The 17,121-nt window shown below is 38.6% G+C and overlaps 1 protein-coding gene across 1 annotated transcript in view; it reads left to right on the top strand.

The window, feature by feature from the left end:
• Nucleotides 1-17,121, top strand: part of LOC121944006 (phospholipid-transporting ATPase ID-like) — a 47,750-nt gene that overhangs the window by 25,663 nt on the left and 4,966 nt on the right. Inside the window, exons 6-27 of the mRNA XM_042487652.2 lie at nt 737-798; nt 2,367-2,439; nt 3,080-3,150; nt 3,365-3,447; nt 3,919-4,077; nt 4,263-4,351; nt 5,688-5,881; nt 5,999-6,207; nt 6,744-6,787; nt 6,941-7,106; nt 8,382-8,570; nt 8,747-8,862; nt 9,963-10,127; nt 10,215-10,326; nt 11,149-11,254; nt 11,361-11,496; nt 12,260-12,443; nt 13,257-13,480; nt 14,502-14,585; nt 14,700-14,945; nt 15,035-15,173; nt 16,512-16,642. Of these exons, the coding sequence (XP_042343586.2) occupies nt 737-798; nt 2,367-2,439; nt 3,080-3,150; nt 3,365-3,447; nt 3,919-4,077; nt 4,263-4,351; nt 5,688-5,881; nt 5,999-6,207; nt 6,744-6,787; nt 6,941-7,106; nt 8,382-8,570; nt 8,747-8,862; nt 9,963-10,127; nt 10,215-10,326; nt 11,149-11,254; nt 11,361-11,496; nt 12,260-12,443; nt 13,257-13,480; nt 14,502-14,585; nt 14,700-14,945; nt 15,035-15,173; nt 16,512-16,642 (2,982 nt within the window). The remainder of the gene's footprint in view (nt 1-736; nt 799-2,366; nt 2,440-3,079; nt 3,151-3,364; nt 3,448-3,918; nt 4,078-4,262; nt 4,352-5,687; nt 5,882-5,998; nt 6,208-6,743; nt 6,788-6,940; nt 7,107-8,381; nt 8,571-8,746; nt 8,863-9,962; nt 10,128-10,214; nt 10,327-11,148; nt 11,255-11,360; nt 11,497-12,259; nt 12,444-13,256; nt 13,481-14,501; nt 14,586-14,699; nt 14,946-15,034; nt 15,174-16,511; nt 16,643-17,121) is intronic.

The following is a 17,121-nucleotide window of genomic DNA, read 5'->3' as shown; positions in this document are numbered from 1 at the left end:
CTCCTTGACCTGCAATAAAGTAGAATAGAAAACCTAAACAAAACACTTTCTAGGTTTGACACAGAAAGAAAAGTTACATTTTCTTTTAAATTTTAACTTCCCTCTATACTGTGTGTAACATCTGTTCATTAATTCTGCATTTTCCCTCTGACTGTTGTTTAACAGAGCCAGAAATCAGAGGTTAAAGCCTTGGGCTTGTGGACAGAAAGATGAAAGAGAGCTTACTTTCTGGGCAAAACTTAACTCTTTTATATCTGACCTGTGCAATTTTAGTTTTTTAGTTGAACTTGTCCGTTAGGGTAGATAATTGTTAAAGTTGTTTTTAAAAAAAAGAAATGAAACCCTGCCCAAAGTTACAAAAGGGAAACCACCTGACTGCGCTGACTGTTTCAGCACCTGCCTCTGTGTCTCACTCACAAAAAAAATCACTGATCAGAAACTTATGAGAGAGATAAACTAAGACAAAGGGAAAAGAATCATCATAGTTTTGAAGGGAAGTGGATGTTTCTTAAATAGTCAAAGGTTTAATTCAGCAGAATATCTCTAAAGGGAGGTTGTGGTTTGATACTGTAACACCATATCTCCTCCTACACTTTAGCACGTCAGTATATCTGTGAATAAACACATTGGGAGTTTCGTGAGAACTATTCAGTATGCAGTGATAAATTGTGCTTCTTGTGACTTCTTATGACTCATTGTTTCATTGTGTGTGTTTGTCATTTTTGTGTTTTTCCAGAATCGCCACCGGAGCGACAATCAAGTCAACAACAGAAAAGTTCAAGTCCTTATTGATAGAAAGTAAGTCTGTTTTGTGCTTACAAGTTTACTCATGTGCTATTTATCCAAAGTTTCAGCTCACTACATGGTGTTTTTAGTGTATTTGTGGAGGCACCATCAGGGTGTTTTAACTTTTTTGTACAGGTGGGTGTTCCTCAGGGAACCTTCTTGGGTTCTCTTTGGCATTATTATGAAGTAACCCCAAAAAATCCAAAAGTTTTAGTATTTACTTGTTTCAGCCCTAAGGGTAGAGTAAAGTCCACATGCTCATCACATACTATGTACAAATTAAGCATACCTCAAATATTTGAAATAGCACATCTCAGGTCAACAGGATACAAAACAAGCTCTGCCCACCATCCTGCAGCTGCTTCCTGTTGGCTGGACTCGAGTTTAAGTTAGGTTAAATGTACGATGTATATTATGTCAATGTCTTTGTATGCGTGTGAAAAGGGGAATGTGGTTGCTTATGGTATCTGGTCTTTTGATGACTGCTGCAGGGGTGACCTTACAGATGTTTAATGTGTTTTTTTGTTTGTTCATTTTTATGTTATTCCTGTTGATTGTTCAGAACAGATGGATGCAGGACAACTTTCTGTGTGAATGCACAATAAAGTATTCTAATCTTATTTTATGTAGCACACAAGGAATACTCAGATAAGACAAAACACAGGAATAAACACTAAAAATACACAATAAAGATCAACGTCCATTGCGTTTGTCTATAAGCAGAATTGAAGGTCATATAAAGTTGAAAGTGGGCTTAAAATATGCATTTAAACATTAGGTCCAAACTTTCCAACACAACCACATTCCACTGAGAAATGTTTGACAAGGCACCTTTTTCCCATTTATAATTAAAGTTCATCTCCTAATGTGAATGTTACAATATTTCTGGTAGAGAAAGATTAAACTAAATACTTTATAATGTCAGTCAAATGCATTTTCTGATCGATTTGGAAGGCTTTTTTGTTCACTAAAACCAAACTTGAAACATAAAGGGAGCTAATTTAAAAGGTACCAAGAAATGTATGAATGAAATGTTGATTGTGCTTATACTTACTGTAAAGGATAATTTTTTTTAAAATTATATATTTAACTTTAATGTTCATGATGCTTTGGAAAGAAAGATACATTATATTTTATCAGTTTTGGACACAGACAAATTATGAAAATGTCCATTGTCATCATTCATTTGTTAACGTTTATTGTGAATATTTACTCAGTTAGCTTCAAGCAGTGGAAAACTAGAAAGATGTGAGCATAACCTTGTCCTCTGCTTAAAACTGAAGTAACAGCACAGGGTGAAAGATGAAATGGAAAACCTCCGAAAAGCATCAATACTTTGCATTACAGCCAAGTTTTAAAACTGTTATTGGCAGACAGATACTCAGACAGATAATACAGGAAACTGGCAGGAAGCTGCAGCAAAGCAAAGAGGGCTAATACTGGGATGACCATGGTGTTCCATGCTTATTTATGGACAGTATATTTCCTGACCATCCTCAAGGAAAAGGGAAAAGAAAACCTCTTCTCTGAACTCTGAAAGTCCAAACATGCACTCACCATCCTTTGTTTCCTGTTTTCAGACTGCGGAGCGAGAAATGGATGGACGTCCAAGTGGGAGACATCATCAAGCTGGAAAACAACCAGTTTGTCACTGTGAGTGAACTAGTGAAATGTATATGTTTCACTACACTTATATTTGTGGGATTTTGCATCTTGTTGTGCCTTTTTTTTCTGTGAGTTGACAGTGTAATATACTCTCAGATTTCTTTTTTTAAGTCATAGTAAAATCTTTGCATTTTTAGTAGGTGTATGTCAAGAAAGATGGCTTCATATTTGCCTGACAAAGGCCTTAAAGATAATTATTGTTCCTCTGCACGCCCAGGGAATCTGTGCAGACTGTATGGTCTCAGACAGTTGTACTTCTCATAAAGTAAAGGCATGTGTATTTCGCTTTCAGTGTTTGTTTTTCCCCAAAGTCAAAATTTGCCACCACTGTTTGAGCAACCGAGAACTGCACAGGTTCTTTCTAAACTCCTAGACATCGTTTTCACACATAATGTTGCACAGGTAAAAGTAGAAATTGTCACACTTCTCAGGACAGTTTGCAATATGTGCAGAAGGGAAAGAGATGCCACTTCAGCAATGGTGACTTGTTTACTTCCAGTTCTTTCCCGGATTTGCGTACATCGCTGTAATAGTATGATAAATAAGAAAACTGATAATTAGACTTGGATTTCGATTTGATTTATTTGAAATATAGACAAACAAATGAATCCCTGTATTGTAATTTCAGGCCGACCTCCTGTTGCTCTCCAGCAGTGAACCACTCAACCTGGTGTATATCGAGACAGCAGAACTGGATGGGTAAAAATACTTTTTTGTGTAAAGTCAGAATATGAGCTTGCACAGATTATGTATTAACCAGAATATACAATTAATCTCATTTTTGTGCTACTTCATCTCTTCCTGTGCACCTCCTCTTCCTCCTGTCTCTCTTCCACCTTCTCCTTCTCTACGCGAATATCTTATGTCTCTTGTTCTTTTTGTCTCTAACTTGTTTGTCTTGTCCCTTCCTCAGAGAGACAAACCTGAAGGTGAGACAGTCCCTGACCGTGACAGGAGACCTCGGAGAGGATATTGAAAAACTGGCAGACTTCAACGGTAAGACTACTGTAGAATGGCCAACTGTTAGTTTCCGACATTGCGAGCATGCACGGTACATAAACACACACATTGTCCACGTTTCTTATCATCTGTGTGCAGTTGTGTCTCGATTTCTCACCATCTAAGTCACTGTTTCCTGTACCAACACATAATGTTGAAATCTGGATAAGTTCGTCCCACAGTTTTCTGGTTTCTATCGGAGGACAACAGGTAGCACAAAACAAAGATAAGAGCTTATCGTGTTTTTTTAGCTCAAGATGTTTATATGTACAACACAAAACCAGGATTGTCCAAAAACTTGATTATAACCAGGGTACTGGTCACGTAAAGACTTTTTTTTTGCATAAGCAAAAAAAATAAAAATGCAAGAGTCACACATACAGCAGAATGTAAGCATATTAGCTTTAATGGTTAATTTTATTCTGAACACAATCTCAATCCTGCTGCATCACCCTTTTCTCTCTCAAGGTGAGGTATGCTGTGAACCGCCCAACAACCGCCTCGACCGCTTCACAGGAACACTAACCTACGGCGGTCAGAAATATTCTCTGGACAACGAGAAGATCCTGCTGCGAGGCTGCACGCTGAGGAACACTGACTGGTGCTTTGGGCTGGTGCTGTTTGGAGGTTTGGATTTTTTTCATAGGGAACTATAGTGGAAACTGCAATCCATGTGACCATATTAACAACAAAACTTGAGTGCATGATTTGGCTTTTATTTCACTTCTACAAACACAACGATGGTTATAAATGGAGGAACCTATGAGATCATTTGTCGTCCTGAGTGTTTCTGTTCCTCTTTTTTTCTGCAGGTCCAGAGACGAAGCTGATGCAGAATTGTGGGAAGAGCACGTTCAAGAGGACCAGCGTAGACCGACTGATGAATGTGCTGGTCCTTTGTGTGAGTCCTCAAATTATTCATCTGTCTGTCTGACCTTAGGACGACCCCAGTTCATTATTCAACTATTAGAGGTACAGATAATTTAGAGAAGTATTTTCAGTTCATTAATTGGTTAGATTACAATGAGTCTTGGAAATCAGTGCATATGGATACTTCAGATCATTACATTAAAAATAAACTTAACAATAAAATAAATTGGAGATGATGATGATGATACAAGGTACAAGGTAGATTTATTTGTTTTTTAAGCGTAGTGTAAGAAAAAATTAAATCAAAATTTGTCCCCGCTACAGCTTTTGACGTTGGAGGAGTTTATGAGTGATGATAATGATGATGATGATGATGATGATGATGATGATGATGAAGGTTTATGCCAGCAGCAATTGTTTTTTTTCTCTGGAAATAACAGAGCATTATGACAGACAAAAGAAAACTGCCACTGACAGGAATTGTAACTTCTTCAAGAATGAGGGGAGTTCAAACTTGTGAAAATTGGGAACAAAGTCATGCTGACTTTAGCCGTCATTTCATGCTGCTGTAGTCAATGACATCATCCTTGTATACATTTTCCAGTTTTTTGTGGGTGTTTCCAGATGTTTCTTTCTCTGCAACAAGGAATTTTATAACAGTTTTTTGCCTCTGGTGAACCTCAAGAGCAGTGGCCATGTTGAACTTTGCTGTGGGACTAAAATTCCTGAAAACAATAAAACATTTTATATCAGTCTCAAGAAGACCCAAACAAAAGTTTGAACAAGTTTCACTTTTACTTTTATTCTGCTCAGAGAAAATCAAAAGCCATACACAGCAACTCACCATCAATCAAAAAAACCATTACCTGGCAACTTCATATTGTGTAACTACTGTATTTACCTTCTTATACATGTTCTTGAACTGAAAGATATTGATATTACCAAAGTTGTGATACAATCCAAGTTTAAAAAAAATCTCTGCCTTTTTTTACTCCCCTCATATATGGCCAAAGAGTTTGACTTCTTTCATGAAAAATCTGTCTGGCTGTTGTGTTTGTGTGTCAGCTGATCATAATTTAAAATATATTTGCCAAACCTTTTTTCGCACATCCTTAACATTTCAGGTACATCAGAAAACATGAATAACTTATATGTAGTGATGTTCTTATGTTAATTAGTGGATTCAAAGTCCTGTCAGTCAGATTTTGTTCTTGGCTTTTAAACATTTGATAGTGGCGTGAACGTTTTCTTTAGATTTGGATTACTAATTGTATCTTTTATCTTTTTTTAAGAGTGCTCAGTTGACCGGTCATTTTTCATAAACCAAACCTTTAACTTCTGAATTCTTTTCAAAACTTTTCATGCAGATTTTTGGTTTCCTGGCATTCATGTGCACCATCCTGGCGATAGGAAACTGCTTCTGGGAGCTGAACGAAGGTTCACAGTTCACAGTTTTCCTTCCCAGACAAGATGGCAACAATGCTGCCTTCTCCGCCTTCCTCACATTCTGGTCCTACGTCATCATCCTCAACACTGTGGTGCCCATCTCGCTTTATGTTAGGTAACAGCATGTGTGGAAGTGCTATTTATTAAGTTTTGAAACAAAACATGGGTTTGAGTCGACAAAACAAGATTGTATCAGTTTCTTCTCAAATCCTGTATCTACATCTTTCCGCAGTGTGGAGATTATTCGTCTGGGGAACAGCTTCTACATCGACTGGGACAGGAAGATGTACTACGCACGTAACAACACCCCCGCCGAGGCTCGCACCACCACGCTGAACGAGGAGCTCGGCCAGATCAAGTACGTCTTCAGTGACAAAACAGGGACGCTCACACAGAATATCATGACCTTCAACAAGTGCTCCATTAACGGCAAATCTTACGGTACGTTTCAAGACTTTTATCTGCAGTTCTAAAACTGTTTTCTATAAGATGGTTTCTGTTTTTTATCTCTCCAAAATATTACATGGAGAGGGCTTGGAGATCTGAAAAATGGTAAAACTATGAGTACTGGTTAACACGCAATAATGTCAAATATTCATAATTACATTTCAACTGAAAGAAATTAAATAAATCGGCACACTGTCCCTCACTTCTACTCACTTTATTGACAATGTTTTGATCTTCAGAGCTTCATCTGGCAAAATACAGACAGACAAACGTCACCATACACATTGGCCACTAATTTGTGCAAATCAGTAAGCTCTTAAAATATTAGAACAAATGTGATTCTGAGCTCCTCCAAATGTAAACAAACAAATTAATCAATATTATATGAAGTTGATGCACATCACAATAACAGCCTAAGGGACATTAAAGAAAACTTTTTTTATTATACAATGTAACTTATAGTCTTCAAAACGATCTGCAAATGGTGAAAAAGCCTAATAAGTCTGTTTTTTTGCATTTTTTCTTTTTAGGAGATGTGTATGACTACACGGGTCAAAGACTTGAAATTACTGAGGTGAGTCTGACTTCATTGTTGTAAACTCAGTCCTGACAAATTAGGCCATTTGTAAGTATCTTTAATATGACGCTTGATTTCAGTGGACTGCACCACATTTAATGATACATCTTCCTCATCCTAATCCTCATCTCTCTCTCTTTCTCTCAACAGCATACGGAGACGGTGGACTTCTCCTTCAACCCGCTGGCTGACCCGCGCTTCATGTTCCACGACCACTCCCTGGTGGAGGCGGTGAAGCTGGAGAACCCAGAGGTCCACGCCTTCTTCAGACTGCTGGCCCTCTGCCACACCGTCATGGCCGAGGAGAAGAAAGAAGGTGAGGAGGGATTAAGTGTTCCCAAATAAAACACAGCCTCTGTCTTTTTACAGATTAAAGCTGGCTTCTTAAACAATACAGAAGTAGAATTAGATTTTAGTCAGTATCCAAGTATGGGCAAAGGACTATTGCTACTATTCTGTCTTCTTAAATGAAAGATTCAAAATTTCTAAATCAATCTTATAAGCAGAGGCAGCCAGCACTGCCAAAATGTTAACCATTGTGTGAGAGGATGCAGGACTGAGTGAGCTTGATGTTGTCAAAAGTAAGTATGGTGTGCAAATGAATGCACATACTCATACATGCATAGAGGTGCCTCTACACCTGTATGTCAGAGTCTGCAAAACAGGTGCCTCAACTTCACCAAATCTGGAGATCAGTGACCAAATTAATCTGAAAGAAAGTGAGGAAATATTTTTGAATTGCATATATACAAAAGATATCACAGATAACCAAATACTAAGCTGTTTGAGCATTCAAGAGTTATGGTGTGATGTTATCCTAAAAGTAAACAGATCATTTCTGTGTAAGGAAACTGGTGAGCAAAGCACTGTCCTTAGAGCTGGCGAGTGTCATAGCCAAACCATAAACGGAACAACAATTCAGCGAGGGGCAGAAAGTTGGTGCATATTATGTTTCAATTCCATTTCACTGCTTTGATTTCAGGTTTCTATTACTAACACCTTTGAGTATGTCAAAATGTCTGATTGTGAAAAAGGTCTATTGGCGGACAGCTGATTGCATGTGAGGATCAGATGTGCGTGTGTGTGAGTGGGCGAGTACGAGAAGGCGAGGGGGAAGGGACACGAGCAAACAGACAAAATCAAAACACACCAAGCACACTCAAACAAAGGCAGAAATTAGTTAGTTTACTTCCTTTTTGGGCAGAGATGAACTTGTCTGCAATGCAACAGCTACAATCTTCTGAACAATTATTTGGCAACTTTATATCATATGTCATCAGAATGCAATATGTATCTTAACAGTTTGATTTGAAAACCATGTTTTTACATAATAAAATTTTAGCTTTTTGCACTGCAGTGTCAAACATGATCTAAAAAAACGACAGAGAAGTCTGGAAATTTGCGTTTGAAAAATTATGGAATTTTGAAACGGAAAATGTGCAGGAAGCCTGTGTATGCAAGTATCGTTTTGTGACAAGAAATTAAAAACTCTACCAAATCTTGGCTGCATTATCGTTGTTACTTTACTCAGCTACAACTTGGAGAAGGATTCGTTTTCCCTGACATAAAAACGACCTTTTTGCTGCTTCAGGTGAACTTTTCTACCAGGCCCAGTCTCCAGATGAGGGAGCGCTGGTTACAGCAGCCAGAAACTTTGGATTTGTCTTCCGCTCACGTACACCAGACAGCGTCTCCATCGTGGAAATGGGACAGCAGCGCAGCTATGAACTCCTGGCCATCCTGGACTTCAACAATGTCCGCAAGAGGATGTCCGTCATAGGTACATAATCCTCTGGAAACAGACTGTTAGGAGTAAAGATTCCTGCTTAATGTGAATATAGATTTTTGTCTTTGGAGATTTGTATTTTCCTAAAGCCAATAATTGAGATTTTGCTTGTCTTGAAATCAGAACGCATTTTTTCTTTCATGTACGTGTGTGTATGTTTGTGTTCACAGTTCGGAGTCCAGAGGGGAAACTCTCTCTCCTCTGTAAAGGTGCAGACACAATTATCTACGAGAGGCTGCATCAGTCCTGCAGCAAGCTGATGGACGTCACTACAGAGCACCTTAATGTCAGTATTATTTCTCTGTGTGTGTGTGTGTGTGTGTGTGTGTGTGTCTGTCTGTCTGTGTGTGTTGAGAGAAACAGGAAAATATTTAATATGTATATTTTATAATATGTGTGATTTTCACACTTTTTCTGAATCCCTCTTGGGTTTTTCATGCCTTTTTCGCTGGATGTTTGTCTCTACATGCCTGTGTGTTGGTTCTGTCATCATCATGTGTCAAGTGTGTTTGTGTGTGTTTACAGAGACAAAGTTCGCTGCGCTTCATCCAGCTGTGAGCAAAGAGTTGGATGAAATTTATTGTAAAGTAATCCAAAACCCTCTTGCTGTCTGGAAAGCACAAATAATTTAATTTACATGCTTGGACCTCATGATAATGACAATAACCTTCATTGTGAAGCACTTTTGTATCACCTCAACAATTGAAGCAATCCAAAGAAAAAGAGGTTTAAACAGAAAAAGATCCAAATTAGAGTTAAAAAAGAGAATGCAGAAGTTTATAAAAAACAACTTTGAAGTAGAAGTCAATGAGGTAACTGTTCCAAATCCTTTTTAGTTTAAACAGTTTAGCCATGGAAACTTTTGGGCTGATTTGGGGTACACAGTGCTTTAAAAGTAATAAGTAAAAACTTAAAATCAGATCTAGAGTGTTGCATTAATGAATCCCAAAACCTGCAAATGAGTAAGCATTTGTTACATCCAGTTCCTTGTCTTGACGTCATTGGGTTTCTTGAATGGGTTTTTGGTTAGATATCAGAAATAAGGACCAGCTCAAGAGGCACTCACATCACAGGCTGCAGAACAGCTCTACTTAAACCAGGCCAAATATGCACATCCACGACCAAATTAGTGTGAAAGAAATGAGGAAATATATTTGAATTGTATATATATAAAGAATATCACAGTTAACCAATTACTAAGCTTGTCTGTCATTTATGAGTACTGCAGTAATGTAGTAATCAGAAAACACCTGTCTTTCCAGCTGATGTGTTCATCACTGTTTCCTCTGACGCAGTGAATGAACCAGGCTGAACACGCCATGAAAGTGAGGGAAGTTATTCTGGGATGTGTTCAGCGTATTTACATGTGTTTACCTGCATGTGCAGGAGTTTGCAGGGGAGGGGCTGCGGACTCTGGCGCTGGCCTACAAGGATCTGGATGAGGATTATTTCAATCAGTGGAAACAGCGCCACCATGAAGCCAGTACTGCACTGGATGACCGAGAGAGCAAACTGGACGAGCTGTACGAGGAGATAGAGAAGGATCTGCTGGTAGGAAAAAGAACAAGTTTCTGTAAAGCTCAAGGATTTTTTCGTTTAAATTGCATGTTGATTATACATCTAAATGTGTGTGTCCAGCTGCTCGGAGCAACAGCCATAGAGGATAAGTTACAAGACGGAGTACCGCAGACTATCGAGCAGCTGTCCAAAGCCGACATCAAAATCTGGGTTTTGACTGGTGACAAGCAAGGTACAAAACTTAAACTTGTACTCACCAAAGTAATGGGAATAGAAAATGAATGCTTGTTTGATCAGACTGGTCCTAATAAAAGCAAATGATTAAAAGTCCAATGTGTTGGATTTTGGGGAAGTTATTAGCAGAAATTGAATACAATATGCATAATTATGTTTTCATTATTTTAAAATCACCTGACAATAAGAATTGCTGTGTTTTTGCCACCTTAGAATAAGCTGTTTATATCTATATACAGAGTCGTCCAGTTCCACGGAGTCAGACGTGTTGTTTCTATAGTAGTAGGGCCATACACTTGACTCATGCAGAGAAAACTTTTTAGTCGCAGCTAGATGCCACTAAATCCTCCAAAGCAGACCTTTAAATTCTAACTTGAATATGTAAACCATTTCATTTTAAGGTAAAGAGAACACACCCAAAATGTTTCAAAATAATGCAGATAAATGCAGAGGAACACTGAACAAACAACTCTGTCAAAACTAAAGTTGGTAACTTTAATAAATGTTTTTCTCATATTTGCTGAAACCATCGTCACATTCACACAGCACTACATCAGACAAATAAACTGTAAAGAATAAATTCGTGTTCCTGTGCTTACGTTTTTGCTGCATGTGAGCATCCAATCAGAGCCAACGAGTCTCTGACTGTCAGTCAGGTCAATCACAGCTCATGATCTGCAGCTCCGATCAAGTATGAACCACGATTCTGTCACTGCGTTGTCTATTTCTCTCCTGAAATTTGTATAGAGGCATGTTTTGGTGTACTGTTTGGCTGTAAGCAACAAGGCACTTATTGATTAACTGATTATCTGTGTTACAGAAACTGCAGAAAACATTGGGTATTCGTGCAATTTACTGCGGGAGGAGATGAACGAGGTCTTCATCGTCTCCGGGAACTCACCTGAAGATGTCAGACAGGAACTGAGGTCAGAGACAGTTTAAAAAATGTTTCAGTTTAGACTGAACAGGAAGAACTGAGCTGATTGTGAGATGTTTTAATGCATACATCAATTTTATTTTCCTGTGACGCAGACATGCACGGACCTCCATGAAACCGGCGGAGGATTCGGTGTTTCTGCCAGAGACGACTTTGGGTAAAGGTGCGAAAGTGATCACAGACGAGGTGGTGAATGGAGAGTACGGCCTGGTCGTCAATGGACACAGCCTGGTACGTCAGAGGAACTTTTCTACTTAAGACGCAGACTGTAACCTTCTGCTTGACTAGTGTTGCCTATTTCTTGAATTTAAGGAGGAAAATGTGATATCTTGCTATTAAATCAAAACCTTAGAAATCTTTTTAATGACAACACAATAGGTAACATTCCTTTATTTGTGTGGAAAATAATTTCTTCTTGATATGCTTTAAGACATTTTCAGGTAATTTGGAGAGAATTTTAATTGCTTATGTAATATTTGATCCAAAATTTGTCAAAACTTAAAGAAAACAAAAAAATTACAACATGTAAGTTTGGTGATTGTCTTCTGGAGTTTGTTGTTGTTATTTTTCATATGTGCATGACTGATTTGTTAATCAGTCAGGATTACCATTCATCAGTTGTGCAAAAGTAGCCAGCTTTTGAAATATCAACCTCATGGTGCCTTCGTTTTGTTAATGATAATATCTCATCTTTGTTCACTTTGACCGCTTGCAGGCTAATATCTTGTTTGTTACCTCCTTTTTGGTATTTTAGCTGCATGGACATCTGCAGTTGCTAACACGGTACAGCCTACGTTTCCAGCTGTTGTATATTTCCTTCGTGGGCCGTTGAGTAGCTCACCTGGTAGAGCAGGCGCCCCCATTTACAAAGGGGTTCGATTACAACCAGCGGCCTTCCAGCCCTTTCATGCTATACCTCTCCTATCACAATTAGGCAAAAAAATAATCTTTTAAAAAATAATAATAATTGTAATAATTCCTCATGTTCCCTCAGGCGTACGCGCTGGAGCGCAGCATGGAGCTGGAGTTCCTGAGGACGGCGTGCATGTGTAAAGCTGTGATCTGCTGCAGGGTCACTCCTCTGCAGAAGGCTCAGGTGGTTGAGTTGGTGAAGAAGTACAAGCGGGCGGTCACGCTTGCCATCGGAGACGGAGCCAACGATGTGAGCATGATCAAAGGTATCAGAGCTGAAATGATGATGTTGTTAGTACGAAGTTATTTGGCAGCTTTTTGTCATAATCTGTTAATACTTTGAGACATTTTTTCAAACAAAAATGGCAAACATTTACTTTCCAGCTTCTTAAATGTGAAGATTTACTGCTTTTTCCATTTTATATCACTGTAAACTATTGATAAACAGTTTAAACAAGCAGTTTGAAGTGATGCCTTGGGCTCTGGGAAATCGTAACAAGACTTTATTTATCTTACAGCAAAATTGTGTAGTAGTTGTAGTTGTGCAGCAGCTGCCGTTCAAGGTGGGAAAAAGTGCAAAAATATACAATAAATAAAAGAAAAAATAATTTCAATAAGGTAGTAAAACCAAATGTACATAACATGAGCTGAACTGGACATTTGCAATTTATTTTCATTAATTAGAAAAACAGTTTAAGTTAAATTAAGTTACCAAATAAAAGTTGATTTTTTAATTTTTAAAAAAAAGTTAGATGGAGAGGAGAAACCTTTGCCATATAGACAGAAATATGGATGACTGATAGTATTCTGTCTGCTACTAACATGTTATTCATAATGGTGTAATACGCTGATGATATGTTGAGTATCTCTTTGCTGGTTTTGGTGTGTTGCTGCCTCCTAATGGCCAAAATGTAGCTTCAAATTGTAGGATACGATCTGCAGTTGCATGAAACCACTGTGACTGATATATGAAATGATATTCTCGACAAATAGCAAATATTGCTCCTTCTTTCTGTTCTTGCTGTTTTAGGATACAGAAATATTCAAACATACTTTTTCTTCATCCTCTCTGTGTGCAGCGGCTCATATAGGCGTGGGCATCTCGGGTCAGGAGGGCATGCAGGCCGTGCTGTCCAGCGACTACTCCTTTGCCCAGTTCCGCTTCCTGCAGCGCCTCCTGCTGGTGCACGGCCGCTGGTCCTACCTGCGCATGTGCAAATTCCTGCGCTACTTCTTCTACAAGAACTTCACCTTCACCTTTGTCCACTTCTGGTACGCCTTCTTCTGCGGCTTCTCTGCACAGGTGAGACGGTGAGGGGAGAGAGACTCCAAAACAATAAAGGTCTGTGACAAGAAGAGGCTCAGAGGAAAGAAACATGCAAAATGCAACATTTAAACAGCACATTTTGCTGATCAAACCTCTGTTCTGAGTGGAGCAGGATTTTAGATGCAAGCCTTTAACTTTGAGGGAGTATTTGATATATTGTTTGCACTGGAACTTTTGCTTAATCCTTATTAACCTGAGCTGGATTGGCTTGATTTCTCTCAAGACCATGGGATGAAGGCTGAAGAAACAGCTTAACAAGAAATGGCCCAAAAATTACCTTAAAATATATTTTTTAAGTAGAAAAGAAGAGGAAAAAAACAAACAAAAAAATCACCTAAAAGTCAGTGCTAAAAATATTCTGTAACCTAATTATAAGAATTATAAATACCGTTTTCTGGACATTTTGCCTCGTTATTTACATTATATCTAATAATATTTTCAGGTCATTTTTTTGGTCACCTTTTACTCATTTTTAGCATTTTGTAGGACATTTCTTACCAAGTTGCTCATCATGTTTTCCCTCCATGTTTTCAAAAGAACTCAAACTGGTTTTACCATATTTAAGAGTTTTAAATACTTGTGAAAGGTGTCTGAATGCAGCACAAGAAAACTGATGTCAATCCAGATGTTAAAAGGAAACTTTGGTAATTTTGAGCCTGGACCCTTCTTTGGTTTTGTGCCAGTGACTTACAGAGACAACAATTTTTGATACTGGTCCAATATTGAGTGAAACAGCCTTTCAGTCCCCAAAACGAGTGCTTTTAGTGGAAAATTGACAGTGCAGCCTGTTTTTTGCTGCCAGCTGCAGTGGCCTTCCACAATACTGGATCAGTTTGAAAAACTCTTGTCTCCATTCGTCACAAAAACATGAGAAAGTAGGGCCCAGGTTGAAAAACACAGAAGTTACCCTTTAAGGATCTGAGTATGTCTTCCACCACTGCTATTATAAAACTGAGGTTTCAGAAGTTATAAAAAGCTTTTTGACTTTGCTTTTCAGACGGTGTATGATGAGTGGTTCATAACACTCTACAATCTGGTGTACACAGCACTACCTGTACTGGGGATGAGTCTGTTTGATCAGGTAACTATTTGATGTCTGCATAAACTTTTCATGATCTCGTTTTAAATAAAGAACGACGCTGGAGGTGTTAAATCTGAGCAGAAAACAGACAGACTTCTTATCTTTGTCTCTCAGGACGTTAATGACGTGTGGAGTTTCCAGCATCCTCAGCTCTACGTTCCCGGTCAACTCAACCTGTACTTCAGCAAGAGGGCCTTCTTCAAGTGTGCCCTCCACAGCTGCTACAGCTCCTTGGTGCTCTTCTTCATCCCCTACGCAGCCATGCACGACACGGTGAGGGACGACGGGAAGGACGTCGCTGACTACCAGTCCTTCGCCCTCCTTACTCAGACGTGTCTGCTGTTTGCCGTCACCATACAGGTACGAGGAACTTTTTCTTTTGGAGTATCTTCTCTTTCTTATTCATCAAGATAATTAAACACATTTTTATGTTCTCTCTGTGTCTGTAGTTGGGGCTGGAGATGTCTTACTGGACAGCGGTGAACACTTTCTTCGTGTTGGGCAGCCTGGCCATGTACTTCGCTGTCACGTTCACCATGTACAGTAACGGCATGTTTCTCATGTTGCCGTCGGCCTTCCCTTTCATAGGTGAGTAGTGAACTCATCAACTAACCACAGAGATGCAGCATTTGGCTGGTAGCTGCGGCTCAGTGGACTGACTTTCTGTTGGAAAGTTTTTACATGACTGTGCAAAAATCTTAGGTCAACATAGATTTGTTGTTTTTGCATTTATTTCTGAGTCTCTTTATTCAGATAGAGAGAATACAGAGAACATGTATAATGCATTAAAACACTGAAAAAGTCCGAAAAAATGGTTTCTTCAGACTGAAGTCATCGTTTAGTTTGACCTCCCTTTACACCAAGCACCTCTTGAACTCTGTTGGGCAGACTATCTTACAGTTATCTGGTATACCAGAAAACTAGTATTGAAAATATCACGATGTCTGCCCAAGAGAGGCCAAGAAAGGCTAAGTGAAAAGAGAGGTCACACTAAATACTTGCAACTTTAGGCTGTTTAAATTATTTTATTCTGAAATATTTACATGTCTAATACTGCATACATAATTTTTTATATGTTCTAGTTGTATTTTAGTAAAAAGACTACTTAGAAATAAATGTGTGTTGCTAAAATAACAAAGTTTAAGGTGGCCTACGACTTGCACAGTTCTGTATATGTGACAAGCTTTGCTCATTATTTTCATGGATAGGCTTTTTCACAGTAAAGGTGGCAGGAAAATTCAAACGAGTTAAATTATACTTCCAAATACACAGTGTCTGAACTGAGTTTGATGTTTGCACAGGCAAAATATCAGTTTACAACAAAACCATATACCAAAACTGGCTTGGATCACTGGTGTGTGTGCAGAGGTCCAAACAAATGTATTAGGATAGGCCTAATCATTTTCTGCTCCTTAAATATACTGTTGCATGTATTTTGTGAACAAGATGTGATCAGAAGGGCTTTTTTCAGCACCAACGAAAATGAGTATACAGCACTAGCATCAATGTTTGGTCTGACTCATGACGCCCGGGACACACTGCCTGCAAGAGCAGCGTGTGACGGATGCCACAATAAAAAGCCTTGTGTTAACAATTCTGCCCACAGAAATGTCGTCAGGAGGCTTTTATTTTGGCACAGAAACAGGAAATTTTGAATTCGAAAGATTTTTTCCATGTCTGTGAGTGATTTAGACATTGAAAGTGTATGTGACAGCTGGTATGCAGTCAATATGATTATCAAAAGACATTTTTAGGGTTTATTTCAGCTGAAAACACACTTAACAGACGCCAAAACAGGAATCTAGTGGAAGAGCCAAAACACTCACATATATGCAGCGCTGAAAAATAAGGTTATTGTTTTAAAGTCAATACAAGAGCCAAACAAGTGTATTAATATAAACCTTTTTCCTGTATGTGTTTGTCCAGGAACGGCCCGAAACTCTCTGAACCAACCGAACATTTGGCTGACGATCCTCCTCACCTCCATCCTGTGTGTCCTTCCTGTGGTCACCTACCGCTTCCTGTTAATTCAGCTCTGCCCCACCATCAATGACAAGGTACAGATGGAAAGACTCCACGCTGAACTATTTACTCTGCATGTTTGCAAAGATGCATTTGCACTTGTTATGCATGAACTGAAATCACATATAAAATCTAAATCTGCTTTGAAAAAAAGATGCTCGTTATAACTGCAAAGCTTTTCTGAGAATCGTGTTTTTTTTAGTTTTCTTCAATATCAAAGGGATCTAGTGAAAGTTTTCTGTGTGCATCCATAGAAGGATAAAAAGCAGGAACTACTAATAAATCACTCAGTGATTAATAGTTTAATGATGCCAGTTTGCCAAAATGTAAACAGAAAGAGTTGTAGCCCACAGCTCCAAGGCAAATTATGAAAACTGCAGTTTAAAAACTTAAAGCAGGATCATCCACCTAATAGAGGAAAGACAAAGAATAATAATAGAGTGACAAAATATAAACATTTTTTGTGCACTATGTTAGAGGATGTAAATTATCCATCCATCCATTCATTGTGTTA

Source organism: Plectropomus leopardus, chromosome 4 (assembly GCF_026936395.1).
Source record: "Plectropomus leopardus strain MGB_pleo_1.0 chromosome 4, ASM2693639v1, whole genome shotgun sequence".
NCBI classification, from domain to species: domain Eukaryota; kingdom Metazoa; phylum Chordata; class Actinopteri; order Perciformes; family Serranidae; genus Plectropomus; species Plectropomus leopardus.
The sequence above is the reverse complement of the archived record's forward strand: the minus strand, read 5'-3'. Positions and strand labels throughout refer to the sequence as shown.